This window comes from Condylura cristata, unplaced genomic scaffold (genome assembly GCF_000260355.1).
Source record: "Condylura cristata isolate star-nosed mole 26May11 unplaced genomic scaffold, ConCri1.0 scaffold00034, whole genome shotgun sequence".
NCBI classification, from domain to species: domain Eukaryota; kingdom Metazoa; phylum Chordata; class Mammalia; order Eulipotyphla; family Talpidae; genus Condylura; species Condylura cristata.
In genome coordinates, this window is record NW_004567135.1 from 9,554,086 (window position 1) to 9,574,958 (window position 20,873).

The 20,873-nt window shown below is 53.7% G+C and overlaps 1 protein-coding gene across 1 annotated transcript in view; it reads left to right on the forward strand.

Annotated features, from left to right (window-relative positions):
* The first annotated feature begins 12,442 nt into the window (after nt 1-12,442).
* CACNA2D4 (calcium channel, voltage-dependent, alpha 2/delta subunit 4) overlaps nt 12,443-20,873 on the forward strand; it is a 92,865-nt gene continuing 84,434 nt past the window's right edge. The window contains exons 1-5 of the mRNA XM_004692539.1: nt 12,443-12,561; nt 15,712-15,793; nt 17,291-17,407; nt 18,950-19,009; nt 20,531-20,693. Coding sequence (XP_004692596.1) covers nt 12,443-12,561; nt 15,712-15,793; nt 17,291-17,407; nt 18,950-19,009; nt 20,531-20,693 — 541 coding nt within the window. The remainder of the gene's footprint in view (nt 12,562-15,711; nt 15,794-17,290; nt 17,408-18,949; nt 19,010-20,530; nt 20,694-20,873) is intronic.

Below are 20,873 nucleotides of genomic sequence, written 5' to 3' on the forward strand. Positions count from 1 at the left end.
GGTGTCCCTCCAAAGTCATCGTGGTGTGTTAGCGTCTGTCACTAGTGGCCTGAGTGACTCGGACACCCAGACGACAGCACCCGGCCAGCGACTGGACCTCCTGTCTGCAAACCCCAAACACGCGTCCTGGCGCCGGTGCGAGTTTCTGCTGGCCTTGGCGTGTGTTCACTGCTCAGTGTGCACCCAGGCTGTCAGGGTGCACTGCGGGCTCCCACCAGCAGGAAAGGTTGAAGCCACGGGGAGCAGCATCAGAAACTGTTTTGACTCCAGTCTTGGCTGGGAGGCGGCCGTGGCCCACAGACCGGGGCCCAGGGGCTGCAGCGACTCTCTGCTCTCTCCGGGTTCCTTTCACTCAAGCTTCCAGGGCCTGGGCTTCCTGCTCTGTTCTGCCTTCACTCCAGTGCATGATTGTGCCTTCCCTTTTACTATTTCTCCCTCTTGACTCCAGTATCTCTCTACATTGGGCACAAAAAAAAAAAACCAAAAAACTATTCCTGCTTCTTAGTTTATGTAAACTTTCATTTGGAGGTTGAACAAATATCCTTTTTAATTTTATTCATTTCTTCCTTTAAATGCCCAGTTCCCTGCCTCATTCCCTCCCTTATCACCATTTCTTCCTTCCCCAAACACCTTGCAACCATTGAGTTCCTTTTTCTTATTGTATTCTTACAAAGTGTGTATGGTTGGGTAGGTGTGAATTTTATGTTTACTGAGATAAACATAAGCTATCCACATAAAGTAAGCAGAATCTTAAGTGTACATCTCAAAGAATTTTTTTGAAGATTTATTCATCCATGCACACAAAACTGGGGTACAGGCCAGAGGTGTGTGATTAGAGGATTCACCAGAGACAGAGTAGGAGCAGATCAGGCATATTGACTGAAATGCACTGCTGAGGGGAGCAGCAGGGAGACAGGAGAGGTCTGTTGCCATGTGGGTCAGCTCCCTGACTGGGGATCAAATTTGTGAATAGCTTCTCTTCTAGTGTTGCACTTTAACCCGTTGTGCTACCAGGGAGGGCCCCAACTCAAAGAATTTTATGAATAAACTGTATGCATATGTGTCTGATATGTGTGTTAACGCCACCCCTACTAAGAGAGAGAACATTCCCCACAATCCAGCAAGCCTCCCGCCCCTGCTCAGTCAAAACTAGCTCCCTAGAGACTCACCATTATCTGCTTCCTACCATCCTGGATTCCTTTCTTGAATTTCACATCAACACAATTACATAACATTCACTCTCACAGTTTTGCATCTGGCTTCTTGCACATGTCACTGCCCCTCACTCCTGAGCTGCGGGGTACGGTTCGGTGGTGAGAGCATTGAATAGTCACCACTGACCCCTGTAGCTGGACCTCTGATCGTTTCCATGTTTTGACTCCTATGAACAAAGCAAAGCTGCAGTGAAGATACTTGTGCATACCTTTGGGGAACATATGAGTTTATTTCTCTCAGGTGCATACTTAGGACACAGCCTCAGGTCACAGGGCCACAGGCGCTTTCTCCCTCCAGCATGCCTCATGTAGGTATTCCCTATTCCTACCAGCAACATAGGCGGGTTCTTGTGAATGCCCCACCTTGCCAACTTGAGATATTGTCAGCCTTTATTTTAGCCATCCTGGTGAAGTATGAGGTGTCTCCTTGTGGGTTTCGTCTCCATCTTCCTGGTGATGATGGCTGCTGAGCGCACAAGTATATTCTGTGAGGTGCCTGATTCAATCAAGTCCATTTTTCAATTGACCTATTTGCTGTTCCATGTTGATTGTCTTTGCTCCGCATCTATTCTTCTGTGAGTCACTTATTGGATAGAGAAATACCTTTGTCCTGTCTGTTATTGGCTTTTTCACTTTTTTAATTAGGTCTTTGACAGAATCATAGCAGTTCTTAAATTTCATGAAGTCTAAATTATTCATTCTCCCTCTTACCATTAGTGCTTTTTGTGTTGTAAGACATGTCTGCCAAGCCCCGGACATATATTTTAAATTTATGTCAGCGGCCTTGTGTTCTGAAGCTCTCTCTTTTTTTAACACTCAGTGCTATGTTTTCACTCTTCGTCCTTGTCACCATCTGCACATCTAGTCCGCCTCTTCCAATGACTGCATGATGCTTCCCCACGCAAAGCCGAAGCTCTGTCCCCTGCTCCTTCCTGAGTGCTCCCTCCCTGCCACACTGGTGGGGGGGCGGGGGGGGGGGGTCCTGGGGACAGACTTAACCAGGAAGTTTTTGTCCTTAACCTGACAACATGCACGTAGCTGTGCAGAATCACAGTCTTCCCTCACTTCACTTACTCCAGGATATTTCATGCTCACTTTTTTCTTTGTGCTTAAGATTCTCTATTTCAATGGCCTATATTTAAAAAAAAAAAAAAAAAAAACTGGAAATAACAAATGCTGGCCAGGATGTAGAGAAAAAGGAAACTTCTTAAACTGCTGGTGGGAACAGGCTGGTCCAGCCCCAAGGGAAAGCTGTACGGAGGTTCCTCAGCAAACTAAAAATGTATCTACTGTGTGGTCCAGCAATTCCACTCCTAGGAATCTCCCCAAAGGACACAGAAACACTAATTCCAAAGGAAAGCCGCACTCCTGTGTTTATCACAGCTCTGTTTACAACAGTCAAGATTTGGAGAGAAACTAAATGCCCTAAAACAGATGAGTGGATCAAGAAGATGTGATATATATCAAACAATGAATACCACAATGCAATGATTGAAAAAGATAAGCTCAAGTCCTCTGCGGCAATGTGGGTGGAGCTGGAAGGAAAATATAGAGAAACCAAACAAAGGGTCGAGAAAGATAAAACTTTGCAACATGATGGTAAAAAGACTGATTCAGGACATCTGGGGGGAAGCCTAGGAAACCGTCTCTCAAAAACTCCCTAAGCAGTTCTAAAGCGCAGCCGGCTTTCGGGGACTCACAAGTCTTTACTGAGCACTAACTCTAGGCCAGCATTTCGCTATCAGGACTTCACATGAGGATTGTATTTCACATGAGGATGACACTTTGGGTGGAGGGCCCACCCAAATATGGAGAAGGGCCAGAAGAGATCTGGGGAGTGAGCTGCAGGCTGTCTGGGCAAAGAGCACCAGGTAGCGGGTGATGTGGCTCCTTGGCACGCTCTCCTGCGCCTCCTGAGTCACACCTGGAGCATTGCCTGCTCTGCCCAAATCGCCCTGTAGCCTGTGAAGACACATCACGAGCCAGGACAGGCCCACTGCCTGCCACCATTCATCCTCACAGACCTCAAGCTTTCAGGTAGCCTTGTGCCACATTCTCTTGGGGAGGCGACATGGTGGCCGTCACCGCTACCTTGCTCCGACCCCACCCCCCACCCCTGCCCCATGGCCATCGAATGATGTCTGGCTGTTGAAACAGCAAAGGGAGACTGCTGGGATTTATTTCTGCAGCAAATTTCCCTGCACAGATAAAATATCTTTTCCTTTGGGCCCTTCCTGGTGGCACAACTGGTTAAAGGGCAGCACTGTGAAGCTGGCTGCAGCCACTTCAGTGCCAGTTCGATCCCCAGCCCCAGAGCTGACCCACAAAGGCACAGCAGACCTCTCCTGACCCGCCCGCTGCTCCCCTCAGCAGTGTATTTCATCAGTCTCCTGTTCTGTTCCCCACTCTGTCTCTGGTGAATCCTCTCACCTCCCCTGTACCTCTGGCTTATACCCCAGTTCTATATGCACAAATAAGTCTTTTAAAAATATATCTTTTCCTTCAAGATATATCTGAGCGCAGTGCCTGGAGCAATTGCAGCCATCTTGTGCCTAGGAGGGAAACTAGCTTGAGGATAATGCTAAATAAGGTAAGTAGCAGAGAAAACCGGAAGGAACTTGGATGCTGGTGACAGGACTGAGCTGCTGAAACATCTCGACTTCTTATGTGAGTCACTAAATTGTTATCACTGTATTTAGGTCAGTTGAGCAGAGATTTTCTGTAACTTGCAGCCAAAACCTCGAACTGAGAGCCACACCACACCCTCGGCTCCTTCCTCAGTGCGACTTGTCTGGCCTCAACTCTCCCTGGGGTCAGTGAGCCTTGTCTGTGTCCTTCGGACTCCACGAAACTTTCATGCCCCTGAAATTTATATAATATGATGCTACTTCAATTTAAAAAAAAAAAAAGCTAGACAGACTCTACTCTCTACTCTGAGGACCAAGGGGGCCCTGGGGCCCCAGGTATGCGTGGATGCTCTGAGGCTTAATCTGCCTGCGCAGGGCACAAAGCCAGTGACTGGAACACCAGACTCAAGCCCAAGCTCTGGGTCCCCACCTCCCTTTAGGGTAGGAATTGTTATAGGGCACCCCAAATCTGTTCCAGAACAGGGGGGGAGGGACATCCCTGAAGCCCCAAAACCCTGCCTGCTCTAAGTGGGTTTTGCCATCCGCCGCAAGAAGACAAAACATATATAAAACTTTAATGAAAAGGGACTTTAATACAGTGAATATACAATACGGAACACAAAGAATAGAACTTCTAAATCAAACACCTGAAGTGACCCATCCCCTCATGGGCAAAAGTCAACCCAAAAGGGGTTGGCCCAAAGCAAGGCCTGAAAGCTGCCACAAGACTAAAGCACCTTCTGGCCGGGACCCATGGAAAAGGGTCAGAAATGGCCAGACAAGTCTGGGAGGAAAAGAGCAACATCAAAATCGATATAAACACTGCCACAGTCACCTCCCTACAGGTATCTCACCCATATCTGCCTTAACCAGTCCAGGGCCAGGAAACAAGCACGGTTTCTTCCTCACATGCTCACTGCTCCATGTGGCTTCCTCAGGTCTCCTCTGGCTCTCCATCCCACTTCCTTCTCTTCTCTCTTCTCCTTTTTCTCTGCTCAGCTCCACCCTCCTGCCCATGGGTGGGGTAGGGAACCTGGGCCTTCCCTTTTTCCTAGGGACCCCCCTGTAACACCTCTAGGGTAGGAATGACCTTTTCTGGTCCCCTTTTCTGCAGTCTTTGAGCTTCCCCAGAGCAAGAAATCCTCACCTTTGCATTGTGGGGCTTACAGGCCCTGCAAAGGGCCAGTACAAGTAGGTGCTGGGCAAAGGTCGGCAAGAGATGAGGAGAAAATGAGGGAGCAGAGAATCAAGGGGGAGGCCAGAGAGGCGGGAGAAGGTGAGCAGTGGGGTTCCAGAGGCTGCCTTGCTGAGAAAGGTGGGTAAGCCTGGCTCCGTCGTGGGGACCAGGTCATTCCAGAAAGGGAGAAATCAGGCTGCAATGCAGGATGGTGAGCCCAAGGGGCCAGGGGTCTGCCAGCGGCCCTGTGCCCCCCCCACACACACACCCTGCCAGCGCTGGCTCTCAGAAACGAGGAGCTTAGTTTAGACTTGAGGGGCGAATATCCAGCGGGAGGGTGTGAGCTCTAGCCACAGCTCCCAAAACGGATTTCAGGATGCAGGGGCGCCAAGAAGTGCCTTTTGTCTCCTCACACTGCTGCGCCTGTTGCTGCTCCAGAATAGAGGCTGAGGAGCTGGCTGGGGAGAGGCGCAGACTCACCCACCCCCACCGTGACCAGAGCTGCTGCAGACCGCCTGCCCAGGCGGCAGCTTTCAGCCTAGGGTGGGGCTGGCCCCCAGGGTGAGCAGAGCCTGACAAAGAGAGGCATGGACCCCTCGGGCTGACTTAGGGGTCCCCCACAGCCTCCCACACCTGCAGGTCACTGCAGACTGGTGCAGGGCATTGAGAGCTCACAAGCAAATGGGGCTTCCCATTCTCACTTACTGCTTGGTCCTTGCTGATTGTTATTCCAAGCTACAGACAAGAGCCCTGTCCCCCCACCCCCTGCGGGGACCCCAATTGCGATGGAAATGGAACTTTAGCCCACCAAGGTCAGACCTGGCAGTGCTCCTCTGGAAGGTGGGAGGGGCCCAGTGGCCTGAGAGGCCAGAAAGCTGCGGTCCTGCTGGTTCCTGTGCAGTAAACTGGCCTTCTGGGCCCCCTCCCTGCCCCCAGGGTGAAGGACATTAGACTTTATCTCAGGTAAATCACACAGCGGTGCCCCAGGCAAGCCAGGGTCTCCCACCTTCCTTGCTTCAAGATAGTCCTGGACAGCAGCCCCTGTCGGCCTGCTCTCGTCCCTTTGATGCTCTGAACAATGCTAACCGGGACCTCAGCGGCTAGTGGGCACCTACAGGCCCTTCCTGATCTTTCTAGAGGAGGCTGCAATTTCTGAGCCCGCTTCCGGCCTGGCCTGTACCAGGAGAGGTCAGTCACTGAGCCCTGCCCATCCCTCCTGGGACACTGGCTCCCTGCCAGGCCAGCGGCCCCCAGTCCTAGTTACCTGGCCTGGCCTCCTGCCCCCTGTGGGCCGCGGGTTAGCCCCAGAGCCCCTAGCTGAATACTGGTGCCTCCAGCACCTGCCTCCCACGCTGCTGCTGGCATGGGCCCCAGGATTTTAACGACAGGGCCGGGTTTGGAGAGCCACATTCAGGGTACGGCTGAAAGATTCTAAATTTAAGCTCATGTGATTTTTCAGACACAGGCAGTGGTGCAGCCTGAGGGATTTCTTTCCCCTGTCTCGGCTGTGGGGCCAGGACATTCCAGGGGAAACATGATGCAAGCAGGCCGCCCCACCCCCTCAGGCTCCAACCGACCTGCTGTGGCGCAGCAGAACCAGTATTAGGTGGAGCAGACAGCTGCTTTCTAGGGCCCTCCCAGGATCTCTTTCTCCTCCCTGAACTACTGCAGCACCCCGAGGCAGCCCTGGGGTGCCACCCAGTCTCTCTGCTTCTCCCTTCTCCTCCTAAGCCTGCCGCATGTCCCAAGGGTGGGCACTACACATAGAGGTGACCTCCAGTCTAGTGTGTCTGGCAACGTGCCTCAGGCAGAGAGAGCCATTTTAGGGGACAGTGGGGGGTTTCCGAGAATGGACATAGTTTACACTTTCCACGTGGACAGAGAGCCCTGTGGACACATGCTGGGAATTCCTGAGACCCTTGGCTATGGCCAGCTGAACTCAGCCCCAATCCTGTCTGTCATTCTCTCTCCTTTTGTGTACCCCACCGCCTGAGCCTGTTAGGGTCCGAGAACTCCATTACCGCGAAAGACAGAGCGTCACGCAAGAATGCAATTCGCAAAGTAGAGTTTATTGGGCTGGCTAGCCAGGGTCAAGCCGTTCCCTGCCGGACACGCAGGATTCAGGCAAGACCCCGACCATAGGAAAGTCAGGGAATATATTGGCCTTGTTGGCCGTTACATACGTCAGAGCCCGCACAGATTCAACTTAGCAAATGGATTCAAGGATTAACAGACATCGCAGCCTTGGTCACAGTTCAACCACCCAATGACAGGTTTCCAGGAATAGATGTCTCATTTCCTGGTGCCTCAGATCCAATCAGCCTGGACCACAACATTCCCATTATCCAATCAATTTTAAATGTACATTGCCCCTCTTCAACCTATCCTACATGCCGGGGGATGGGGCGGGGGGTGGGTGCTTGCTTGGGCTAGTCTAGTTTTGCTCAGGCCTGTGTTACTTCCTCCATTCCTTCAGGCCATCTTATTTTTTTTTTTAAAGATATATTGATTGATGCATACAGGAGCTGGGGTACAGGTGGGTGGGGCAGAGGAGAGAGGTTTGAGAGGAGACACCAGAGACAGACTGGTGAGAAGAACAGGCAGATCTACTGAGACAAGGAGAGTCTGCTGCACCATGTGGGTCACCTCCCTGGCTGAGGATTGAACTCATGCTGCAGTGGCTGCAATATGGGCTTTAACCTGTTGTGTCACCGGGGAGGGTCCTGAGCTATCTTTTTATTAAATGGAGTTACACTTGACTTAAAACTTAGTGTTCACCTCAGACATACAACATAATAATTTGGTATTTGTAGGCACAGTGAGCAATCTCTGTAGTAAGTCTGGTGAACATCTGTCACCACGCATGGTTAACTTGCATTCTTGTGCTAAGAACTTTAAGGTCTACTCCCTTAGCAACTCTCACTGTCACACAATACAGGATTGTTAACTATGCTCCCCACGCTTGCAAACAGCTCCAAGACTTATTTTTTACTTCAACCCTTGCAAAGAAGGTAGCTCACATAGACGTAATATTGTAATGGTCTTGAATACAGGGTCCTGGTATCCATGCAGGGTCTCCTTTACTGCTCGAGGAAGAAAGGCAGACACGTTGCCCATGGAATGTCCATTCTGTCCTTTCTTGATAATGATGCCAGCCCTAGGCATCATTGCCATGATTCATTCTTGCAGATGGAACTATCCTATTCACATCTCTCCAGCCTACCTTGTTGCCTATGGTAACTGAGTGGCCCACTTCTGGCCAGTGAGTCAGAAACAGACATCTGCCTTGGAGGGGTGAGCGAGGTCCCGGGGAAATGTTTTGCCTTCATGCTAAAAAAAGGACACAGGTGTCTGGCATGGCCCTTTCCTTTCCCCAAGGTCACCAACTGCCAACTCCAGGCTCCTGGCTCTGACCTAGCAGATCTTCATTAGCTGGCATCTTGTTACTTGTGGTTTTAACTACATTCCTGTTTGACACAGGCAGGTAGTATCATTCTTATTTCACACATAAGAAAAGCAAGTTATCTTGGACAACTGAGTAAGCAAGAAACGGAGCTAGCTTTCAAGTCCCGATTCCAGTTCCCAGAGGCTGCGGTCCCTTATTGCTATAAAGTGTTAAGCAAGACGCTAACAAGCAAGGTGCAAGGAGACTATCCTGTGTGACAGGCTAATGGCACATGAATCTTATCTCATTAGATCAAGTGCACTGGCTCCTGATCCCAACGCTGCTGGTTCCCTCAACCCTTCGCGCCGGTCGGGCACTTTGTCAGCCCCTCTCGAGAGGATCTGGAACTCACCAGCGCTCAGCAAACGTAGACTGTGCCTGTGCAGGCCTCTGAAGTGGGGCGGGAGGTGAGGGCAGCCCACAAAGGCTGGAGCCTGCCCAGTCAGCCCCCCCAGTCCAAGTGAGAAAACCAAGGGCCAGGGAGGATGCATACTTAGCCCAAAGGGCAAAGCTGAGGCCCAACTCCAGGCTTCCTTCTCCACGTGGGTGGGTGTCCCCAGCAGTTTCTTGAGCCCCTTCATCGTGCTGTACTTCTAAGTCCACTTGGTTAAGACGTGGGTCCTGGTTCCTAGGTTTCAGACAGAACGTTTACACTTTCTGTCTGTGTCCCCACATGACGCTGCCTTCGGCCTGGGCACTGGTCCGTCTCGGTCTTAGATAACATGACATGGCCATACTGCCCCCCACCCTAGTTTCCGTCTGTATGTGGGGTCCCACACGTGTCCTATCAGAACCAGGAGCACAGGACAGAAGCAAGCCCTCGCCTATGGTCAAATGGAGGTCGACGGGCTCAAGGCCTGTGCTCCCGGCAAGCACCTCCTCTGGTCTTCCCTCAAGGCTGACTCCTTGAAGCTTGAATTTCCTCTTGAGTCCTCAGGCACTCCGGCTCTGGCTGTGAGCTCTGGCTGTGGGGAGATGCAGCGAGCTGTGGCAATTCACCCACTCCTTAACTATCAAGACCTCCGCTCTCCTAAACCCTCTCGGGGCGCTCCTCTTCAGTTACTCCTGAAAGCACACACACTTCCTCTAACAAGGTATCATCAGTGTATTTGAGACCCCAAAGGTGGTCTCCAAGGAACATCTTGGGCAATAGCCACCTGCCAGGCCAACCCCTAGTCAGAGGTTGCCCTGGGCTTTGATGGGCCTCACATTCTCCACATAGCAGGGACACCTTGGGGACCCAACGTCCCTCCGGTAACTGCACCAGCAAATCCTGGTTGAGGCTCACCTGTTGCTCCTCTGTCCTCACACCTGGGTTACCTGTTTGTGGTGGTTGGGAGGCGCAGGTGTATTCAGTGAGATCTCAGCATTTTGCTAACTCGGCATCCCCCCAACCCCCCACACCAACCCATGAAGAGTAAAGGAGTCTAAACATCTAGTCTCCCTTTCTGGAAGCCAGCCACAATAAGTGTTGGTAGCAATGGTTTTTGTTTGTTTGTTTTTTAATGAGAAGGGTGCAGCCTCTGGAGACAGAGCAGGCTCCAAGCTCTTGGCTCTGCCGGGAGGAGCTGGAGATGCCTCCCCTTTCCTTCCCATTGTTTTTAAAAATAATTTCGGTAATTTTTTTCAAGCAAATAACATAAAATTTGCCATCTTTCCCATTTCTAAGTGGACCTCTCATACTGAGGTGGGGGCACAAATGTATAATGTATAACATTAGTGTTTTACTTTTTCAAAAAGATTTATTTATTTATGAAGACAAGAGCTGGGGTACAGGCCAGAGGTGCAAGGGGTAAGAGGGTCCACCACAGACAGAGTGGGGAGCAGAACAGACAGGTGTACTGAAAGACACTGCTGAGGGGAGCAGCGGGCGGGTCAGGAGAGGTCTGCTGCGCCCTGTGGGTCAGCTCCCTGGCCGGAGATCGAACTCATGCTGAAGCGGCTGCAGACAGCGTCATAGTGCTAAGCTCTAACCCATTAAAGCCACTGGGGAGGACACAATATAACATTAGTGTCTTCATTAATAAGTAACTGAAGGGCTTCCCAAAAAGATGGAAAGGCGCAGAGCCAGAGAGGATGGAAATGAACACAATGAGCATGAATAGAACTTCCTAAGCTGCTCTGTTGTTAACACGGTAGGACAATGCCGTGACTTCCACGGGGACCAGAAGTGGGAGAGGAGCTAGACATTTGCTTAATTTGGAGGTAGTCATCAGCAATGGAAAAAGAATACAAATCATAACTCCAAAATTAAATTTAAAAGTGAATTTTTTTAAATGAAAAAAATAATCACTCCAAATTTCAAATCTTGAAAAGTTGGTGCATACCCACAAAAATCCCAAAACCTAGAAAAATGACACATTCTTTTTATTTCTCCAAAACACGCCTCGGTAGTATTTTTTTTGCTAAATTTGATATAATTTGTAATCCTGAGAAATACACAAAAGTCATCTGGAGCTATAGCACTCGTAGGAGCAATTCAACCGCATTTAAAAAATCGCTGCCACCTTGTACTGAGACACATAATTGTGTAACCAGATTCCTCTGATACCACAACATTGACTTATTGATGAGGATGTGTAGGAGTTTTGTCACTGGAACACTTGCTTCTCCAGGCAGCTCTCTGCGTTGGCGGCCTTCTGCGTGCCACTTTGCTGCGACCAGCAGATTTTGTCAGAGCAAGATGCACGTCGAAGCCACCAGATGCACCCCGACCCACAGAGCATCCACTCCAGCCTCACCGGGACACCCCCGGCCCACAGAGCGTCCGCTGCGACTTCACACTGAGTCGTAGCACCTGTTTGGGCTCCCAGACACGAGAATCCCCATCAGCCCTGTTTGTGTAATTCCCATCAAGGAGATGACAGTGTGGGACTGTTTATAATTTTGCGTTCCACGTCAGTGATTTTCCTCACAGGAGAGGACTTGATGAAACCTGAATCTTCTGATGGCAACTTTATTGATTTGACCTTTAAGAGCGTTTCCCACAGACTCGCTTCCCCCTACCACACACTTACATGGGGGGAGAGGTAGGACTTTTCCACCCCTAAGTTTCTCAGGCTGCCCCTGCGTGTCCTGGTGAGCAAGTCAGCACCCCACACCAGCCACATGAGGAAATGACAGCGAGCTCCGTGGACACCCCACGGAGTGCAAATAAAACGTTACTCAACTTCCTCAACCAACAGACACTTAAGCAGCCCCCAACCCAGGGGAACTCAGGAACAGTTGGAATGGAAAGAAGCAGAGGTCTCCACTAGTAATGCTGAGCTCCCTTATGTTTGCATATGTTATAAAGAACATTGTGCCCCACGGCTGTGCAGGGCGGAGGCCTTGGGCTTCATGGATTTCTTGGTGAAGGTGTCCTCAGCTTGAACCAGGAGCAGGTGAGATGGGTGTTCGGGGGGCGATGGCTGTTGACATTATCTCTGTGGCAGGCCCGGAAATGGCAGGGGGCCTTGAGTGCCCCCTGTGTCCTCTAGTGTCACTGGGCCTCAAGGGCCCTTGAAAATAAGGGTGATGACCCCAACCTCCCAGGAGGCTGTGAGGTTTAACGAGAGGGTGTGAGCCAGGCTTTGCGATCAGAGCCCTGGACAAGTTGGTCAGCTGTCACGGCATCACCGGCCCTCGGGTCCAGAAGGCTGTGCGGCAGGAACAGGCCCGCCCCGATGGGATGAGACAGCCCTGTCTCCTGGCGTCTCAATAATCCTGCCGAGGTCCCTCCTGCTTCCCTCCTCTGGAGGATTAGCGAGGCCAGAGGATTAGGGGCTCGTTTTGTTACAACCTCCCCCCTAGACTGACCATAGCCCCACTCCTAGAGGCCAGCTGCTGGGGGAGGGTCACTCTTCATCCTGAGGATCCAGGAGAAAGCAGCCCGGGCTCTCGGCCTCACCTGCTCTTTCCCTCCACTAGCCTGACCCCAGCAGGGGCACCAGCTGGACTCTCCGTGCTCCTCCCAGGCCTCAGCTCTACCCACAGCAGCATGACCCGCCACCAGCAGCCCGGGGCCACCCTGCAGACGCCGGTGCTTACCCTGTGTCTGCTGCTGTCAGCCACCTCCCTGGCCCCGACATGGGCGCAGACCAAGATTCCTCTGGAAACGTAAGCATCGAGCTTCTGGCTCTCCTCCTCCCCTGTTAGAGCCCAGCCCATTCATTGCCTGCACCCCGACCTCCCTTCCCGCTCCCTTCTGGGGCTCCAGCTGCCCAGCCCCCTTTCCTGTCTTGAGGACCTGGCTGCACCCGTCTCCTTTCCGAAAGCCGAGTCCCTTTTAGAGCCCCACCCGCCTGGGTCTCCCCAGTACCCTGACGACTTTAAGCAGAGCTGATGACAGGGCTCACTCCCTTCATGGGTGGCAGATGCTCCCTCCGGGATAATCACTGCGATGAGGCGACTGGGAGCAGGAGAGTGCCGGTTGGAAATAATCATCACAACGCCCCAGGGATTTGCTAGGAAATTTGTGTTTTGACATTCTGGAAGGGTGAAGCCTCTCTAAACTGACAAAATGGCTCAGGCAACCAGGTACCAGGTAAAATTGGGCTTAGGTGGTTTCAGCTTCCTTTGTTGTGGCTTTCTGCGTCCTTCCCAGCCCAGATCCTACATCCTACAGCAGCAGGGAAGAATTGGATAGCAGTCATTCACACTTGGGTATAAATTTTCATTACTGTGGGACTTATCAAGAGGTTTCTGGTTTTTGCTTCGATTAGTGGTCTTATTAAAGTAATGTCCCAGGCATGTGGGGAGCAGAGCAGTCCAGACTGAACGGCTCACCTGCTCAACCCAGATTCGGGTCCAGCCTCATGTCTTAACAGATGTGGGCCAGGAAGCCAGACATGCCTTCTTGCACCATGTGTGACTGTGTTTAGCTTTGTTGAATGGTGAGTTAGAACAGCATCATTATCACTAGGCGGTATGACCTGTACTTTGTAATATGCCTGGCAGCATTAGATGTTTTAAAACGATATCTTTAGTCTGCCCAGCAATTCAGTGAAAGGGTGATAGTGTTTCTAGTCTGCAGCTGCAGAGGCAAGTTCAGAAAAACTAGGTGATTTGCCCAAGTTCAAGTAACCAGTGAGTGAAAACGTCGGGATTTGAACTCAAGTCAGCCCGGCCTGACACACACGGCCAGGTGGTAAAACTGCACTCCAGGACATATCGAGAATTTCCAGCCCCAGAACACACACCAGCTAATGTGGAAGGCGAACTCCAGGAACGGGCTGAGTGCCAAGGAAAGATGGCAGGAATCCAGGTCTTCCTTGAGAAGAATTGCAAGTGGACCAAGTAGAGAGAGAGCTGGAGAGGGCACCATCGAGAGGGAGACAGAGAGACTGTGCAAGGCTCCACACACCCCTCCCACCTGCCCCGGGCCCCGCCCTTCCCCTCTGCCCTGCCCCCACCCCAGACACCCCTGACCTGCGCACTAAGGACCAGGCCACAGTCCTCCCACTCAGTCCTCAGCTGCCAGCGCCCGAGTGGCCTCTCCTGCCCTGCCAGGTCTGCCCCTGCTGGTTCTGCCTCTGCTTGTTGCCGGTCCCATGGGCATCCCCTGAACTCTTGGACATTGGCTTCTTCCTAGCTCGTGCATCTCAAGGTCACCTTGGGTGCCTGTTTCCTCCCTGTCTCCTTCAATCACTCCTTTCCCTCCCCCACCCCCCACCCGCCCGTGAGATTGTGGGCACTCCCCAGAGTCTGAGGATCCTCATGGAACATTCTCCTACGAGACGCCGTGGGTGCTCAGAATTTCAGCTTCCACCCATGTGCAGCGACGCTCAGCCCCGACTCTCTCTGCAAGCCTCACGGACCCATGGCCTGTAGACAGCTCTTCCCAGACAGCGTGCAAGGCTCTATAAGGTCAAGTCGGGTCTTCTCGAGCGATGCAGTGCCAACCTGCCCAGGGGCCGCCAGCGGTCCTTCGGAGGGACCCTCGTGGTCTGCGTGCCCCAAGCTACACCCCCTCCCTGCCCGCTCCCCAGCGCACTCGTCCTGGTCTTCTTGACCGTCTTAATTTGAGGCAATAACACCGCCAGCAGCTCAACCACCGAGCGGGAAGACAGTGGTCATTTCTGACCCCTGCGAGGCTTGTTCCTGGGGGGCTCTTCCAAATCTCTCTCCTGGCTAAACTCTACTGAACATCAAACCCTGACCCCAGCTCCCACCTCCCCGAGGACGCCCTGCCCAAGCTTTGCTTTGCCGAGGCCCCTTCCCGCACGGTGCCCGCCACCTGATAGAAGGGTGCCCTGCAGCGGAGGGGTTCACGCAGCTGAGGTCCGTCTCAGGCTCCAGCTGTACTCCAGTCCTGGCACACAGTAGGACCTCAGAAATGAATGGCTGAGTGACTTAATGACTGGAACAGGCATGTGGGCAAAGCTCCTTTTGCCCCATTCCACATGTTCACCCCCAGAACCCCCACTCACCCCGGCCCTGATGGTGGGATGTCGGTGCCACCCGGAGCATGGAGGAGAGACCAGGGCTCCTCCGCCGGGTTGCCCCATGCCCTCCCAGCCCGGCCTGCCCTTGCCTCGGCAAAGCAGCTCCGTGGCTTCCCTCTGTGTCTGTGCCTCATGCCCAGAGGCCCCCGGGCGCCTTGAGCAGGGAACACTGGAGGGGGTGACTCACCCGGTGGGTCTCCTGCCTGGCCAAGAGGGGCAGTAACTCTTTGTGTATGTTTTCCTGGGTTCAATCAGCGCGTGTTTGTACGCATGTGTGTGTGCATCTGTGCGTACGTGTGAACCTGCTCTATGTGTATCTTCATGTATTTCTGTGTGTGCAGCGGTGGGTGTCTGTGCACATAGATGTTTGCTCTGTGTGTGTGTGCATGCATGTGTGTATGCATTCATGCCTGTACTCTGTGTGCATGCATGTCTGTGCATCTGTGCATGTGTGTCTGTGTGTGTGTGTCTGTGACTGTGCGTGCGTATCCCTGTGGCTGTGTGTGTGTGTGTCTCTGTATCTCTATGTCTGTGTGTGTCTCTGTGTCTGGGTGTGTGGAGTGTGTATGTGTCTCTGTGTCTGGGTGTGTGTGTGTCTCTGTATCTCTATGTCTGTGTGTGTCTCTGTGTCTGGGTGTGTGGAGTGTGTATGTGTCTCTGTGTCTGGGTGTGTGTGTGTCTCTGTATCTCTATGTCTGTGTGTGTCTCTGTGTCTGGGTGTGTGTATCCCTGTGGCTGTACGTGCGTGTCTGTGTGCGTCTATGCTCGTGTTCCCATATCTGTGTCCTTGTGGGTACATACACTTGCTTCTGTCGGCCGGCAGAGTGAAGCTGTGGGCTGACACCTTCGGCAGAGACCTGTATAACACCGTGACCAAATACTCAGGCTCCCTCCTGCTGCAGAAGGTCAGTAGCCCCCTTCCACGGAGCTCCCAGAGTGGACGGAGGACAGTCAGCCAGGGGCTCCTTCCCGGGAAAGCGACAGTTCCAGAAGCCCCACATGTCTGCAGACCTTTCAGCTCCATCCCCTCATAGTCCTCGGGAGAAACTGAGGCCCAGGGAGGGATTGTGGGACAGTCAGAGCACGTGTAAGCTCAGATGTCCGGGATGTTGATGCCAAGAGGAAACTTGCTGGGCATGAGACCCATTGGGGAGGGCCTGTGAAGAGTCGGGGTGAGAGGGGGCAGGAGCGAGCGGACTGGGGTGCGGGCCTGATGCCCGTGGGAGAGGAGGGGAGGGAGGAGCCGGCCCGAGGCCTGCCGCTTGCAGAGCCCAGCTGCGTGGGCAGTGGGGGGCATGCAGGCCCGCCTGCGCATGAAGAGCTCTGCACCCCAGCTCCGGGCCCCCGCCCCCACCTGCCCACCCAGCGCCTGAGCGGGGCCGCGTGCAGCCCCACACCCGCTTTGGCCCTTGCTTCATGTGCAGGTGGCCACCTGGCCTGTCCTTTTGCTAGATGAAAACAGCCGCACTTCCCTCTGGTATTTATAACTCCCAGGCCAGTTTTAATAATAGCTTGCCATTCTCAAATATTACCATTCGCTAAGAATTTCTTCTCCATTTGATTCTCATCCCAACTTCATGAGCAACCATCTTTGCCATTTTGCTGGTGCAAAGCCCTGGCTGTTGTGCTCACCTGTGACCACACCACAGCCCCATCCTCGCTGCTTGGCCCAAAGCCAGCCGGTCCTCTGGCTGGAGGAGGAAGCATCAGGGTGGCCAGCCTGAAGGCTGGGCCCCACAGGCCGCTGTGGCATCGAGAGCTAACATTCTCCTCCCCTCACACCACACCCCTGTACTGCAAGGTGCCATCCAGTGAGTTCTCACTGCCTCTCCATCTGCAGATGAAGACGACAGAGCGCCAGTTAGGCGGCCGGTGGGCCAGAGCATTCTCTATGTCTGTGCATGCCAGAACTTTCTTTAAAGATATGCCACAATCGCATCTTGCAAATGAGGAGCCGCCGGGCAGCTGGTCAGGAGGCAGTGTCCTCAATACTCTGGCCACTGAGGGTCACACAGCATGAGTGGGGCACAGCAGTGTCACAGGCTTCAGGGAAAAACAGTCTGATGTTTGCTGAGGTTTCTCCGTCAGAGTGAGCAGCCCCAAGAGGCGTTACATGAAGGTCTGGGGAGCCTGATCCTTGCCCAAGTCCCCTGTCACGTGTGTGTGACCTCGGGCAGGCTCATTGACACCTCCGAGGCTCCATCTGCTCCTTCACATTAGCAGCAATGAGCCCGTGGAAGAGAAGAGGCAGGTCGCACTGGGAGCAGGGATTTTGCTGTCCGTAAGCTAGTAAACAGGTTCCAGGGGTCAGTGTCCTAGCCGGGAGGCTGGCGGCCACATGCCACAGGCCACGCAGCCCACCGCTAGACCACCATACCCGACTGTCCCTCGTCCCCGGGCAGAAATACAAGGATGTGGAGCCCAGCCTGGGGATCAAGGAGGTGGACGGCTTGGAGCTGGTGAGGAAGTTCTCGGAGGACATGGAAACCATGCTGCGCAGGAAAATGGAGGCCGTTGAGGTAATGCGGGCCCCTCTGGGCGTCCCAGCCTGACTCTGAAATGACCCAGCCCTGCACCCGCCCACACACATTCTACCTGCACCTGGCCTGAGAGCCAGGAGCCTGAAGGTCCTTGGGAAGGCAGATGTGTTGGGCAGCAAGGGGTGGGAGGAGAGGCTGGGATCTGAGTGCACACTGGGGCTCAGCTTCATCGCAGTGGGCCGAGCCAGAGTGGCGCAGGACGCTGCCAGTGGCCTCCTATCCAGGGTGAGGCCCAGGCGTCACTCACTGGCTAGATAGGGGAGGGTGGATGAAAGGGTGGTGGTGCAGGGCAGTGGAGAACACAAAGCAAAGCTCCCCTCTCTCCCCCTTTCTCCCCTCCCCCGTTCCCCTTCCTGCCCTTCCTGACACCCTCTTGGCTCCGAGGGTTCAGAGGTTCTGTAACAACAGGCCTCAGCCTCGACTAACTCCACTACCACACCGCTACCAAGCCTGGCATGGTCTACAAGAGTGGGACGTGCCACTTCCTGCCACTTCCCGGCCTGTGGGGACCTGGCTGAGGCCACCCAGCACATACCGTGTGCCTGGACAGACACCGCTCTCTGCCCCCCAGCCAGGAGCGGGGCTCCCCAGCACCAGTGCCACCCCCAGGGCAACTCTCTTTGGGAGCCAGCGAACAAGGAGCAGATACACATTTTCATAGACTTTCTGGTTTTCAGAGAAGTTTTTGTTTTTTTTTTTTAAGATTTATTTATTTGTGCATACAGAACTGGAGTACAGGCCAGAGGCTCGGGGCGGTGAGAGGCTTCACCAGAGACAGAGTGGGGAGCAGAACAGGCAGATCGATGAAGTACACTGCTGAGGGGAGCAGCGGGCGGGTCAGGAGAGGTCTGCCACGCCATGTGGTCACCTCCGGGACAGGCGGGAATCGAACTCATGAGGAAGTGGCTTTAGATTCTCAGTGCTGTGCTTTAACCCGCTGCGCCACCAGGGAGAGCCTCAGAGAAGTTTTACAAAACGGCAGAGAATTCCTAAATAATCTCTGCCCCACAAACTCACAACCTCCCGACCACCAACTCTGACCACCTGAACAGCATATTTGTTAATACTGATGAGCCCAGATGGACACTTGAGAACCATACGGGGTGCACCTGTCGTCACCGGTGACTCTGTATCGACGCATCATGACCTCGCAGAGTGCACAGTTCCGGTCAGGGTTTATTCTGATGCACAGTCTGTGTTTGACATTGGGTTTGGACAATCAGAGATCACACATGTCATTTCACTGCCCTAAGAAACTCCTCTGTTCTCATCCTTGCCACATAAACCTCTGTAGTTCTGTCTTTTCTATAATGTCATGTAATTGGAACCACACCGAGTATAGCTGTCAGTGGGCTTCTTGCACGAAGTGACTTGCACTTACCTTTGGGCCGCTGTGAATCGCGCTGCTGGGAACATTCGAGCAGAAGCCTTGGTCTGAGCGCTTGTCTTCAGGCCCCCGGGGCAGAGACAGGAATGGCCTCCCTGCCCACTCAGTCTCCTCTTTCTTTTGCTGTCCCGCAGCGTCTGGTCGAGGCCGCCGAGGAGGCTGACCTAAACCACGAATTCAACCAATCTCTGGTGGTGAGTCCTGCTAGAGGGATCTGGGCTGGGAAAGGATCACTCCCAGCCCCACCCCCGGGTCATCTGAGCACAGGCGGTGGGAGAGCGCGGGGCCGGAGAGCTGGGCTAGCTTGTAATGTGCACAAGACCTGCATGGACCTGCAGTAGCTTGATCCTGAAATGTTCTTGAGTCTTCTGAGAAGGAATTTAGGTGTCATGTAGGGGAGACTATACAGGCCTGAGGGGTGGGGGCACTGGGTGGCATCTGAAAGGCACTTATAATTCCACCACAATGTGCCAGCATCCGCATAGATGAAAAGCTGAAGAAGTGAGACACAGCCTGACCTCAAGAAGTTCATAGAAATGGACAAAAGGGGCCCTCCCTGGTGGCGCAGTGGCTCAGGACACAGCACTGCAAGCTAGCTGCAGCTGCCTCAGTGCGAGTTCCATCCCCAGCCCCGGAGCTGACCCACATGGCGCAGCAGACCTCTCCTGACCCGCCCGCTGCTCCCCTCAGCAGTGTACTTTGTTGATCTGCCTGTTCTGCTGTCTCTGGTGAAGCCTCTTACCACCCCACACCTCTAGCCTGTACCCCAGTTCTGTATGCATGAATAAATAAATCTTTAGGGGGAAAAAAAGTGGACAAAAGGAGTTGGGAGGCCAAATAGCTCTAGGATAAGGCAGGAGACCAGCCCAGGGCTGAGTCCTCCCCGTGCTGAGAATCAGGAGGGAAGGGGAGCAGCTGACGGCGGGTCCAGGCTGGGTAGCTGAAAGCAGGACAAGGATTTCTAGGCTGAGGGAGAAAAAAACCTGAGATCAAAACTTCCAGATTAATGGTGGAGATCATGAGCAGTCAGCTGTGTCCCCCAGACTGGGCAAATCGGAGAGTGACCACGGCAGGTGGATGCCACCTATCAAAACACTTCGGTCGGGTGTGTCTTCAGCCAGCTAAGCTGCCCTGTAATGTGCAGCAGGACTGAGCAGCGAAGGGGTGGGGCTGACACAGGTCCGAAGCAGGCGCCTGGAGGCTGGGAAAGACGGTTCTCCGCTGGGGGTGCTGATCCAGCCGACCCCAGCCCTGCGCGGAAGCATTGGAGAGGCTCGGTCAGGCGGCGCAGTGAGCCCCGGGGGGGGGGGCACAGATGGGCCTCCTCAAGGAATGAAGCCTCCCCTGTAGGGCCCCACCATGCTCTGCGCCCCACCAATGTCTGCACCCCAACCCTTCCACTCTGGAGGGAGCGGGTGGTACTGAAGCGCTGCCTGTGTCTCTCTGTCCTTGAACCCATGCTCGCCTCCCGCTGTCTCCAGCGCTGGGGTGTACTCACACGAAGCTGAAACAGCAGCCTAACAGTTGCCACTGCTAGAAAGGCCGAGCCAGCCATCACCCCACTATCTGGCTGCGCGTGGCCCTCCATCTTCTGAGTCCGTCCCTGACTTCTCCATGGACGCTGCCCGAGTGGGCGCTCAGGCTGGCTGTCTCTCGAGGCCTCTGACCACTGTCATCTCTCCTCTCTCCCCCTCGGCGGCCGCGCCTGCCCCTAGTTTGACTATTACAACTCGGTCCTGGTCAACGAGAAGGACGAGAACGGCAACTGCGTGGAGCTGGGGGCCGAGCTGGTCCTGGAACCCAATGCGCACTTCAGCAACCTGAAGGTGAACACATCCGTCAGCAGCGTGCAGCTCCCCACCAACGTGTACAACAAAGGTACCTGGCAGCCTGCGCCCTGCGAGGGGTCGTCAGGGCGGTGCTGGACGGGCCTTCATTTTCCTGAGAAGCCAGGCGAGGTGCTAAAATGATTCTCCAACCTCCTCAGCAGAGGAGGGGAAGAGAAATTCTCCACGAGCTTGGGGAAACGCGGTGTCCACGGCAGGAGGGTGTGAGCGT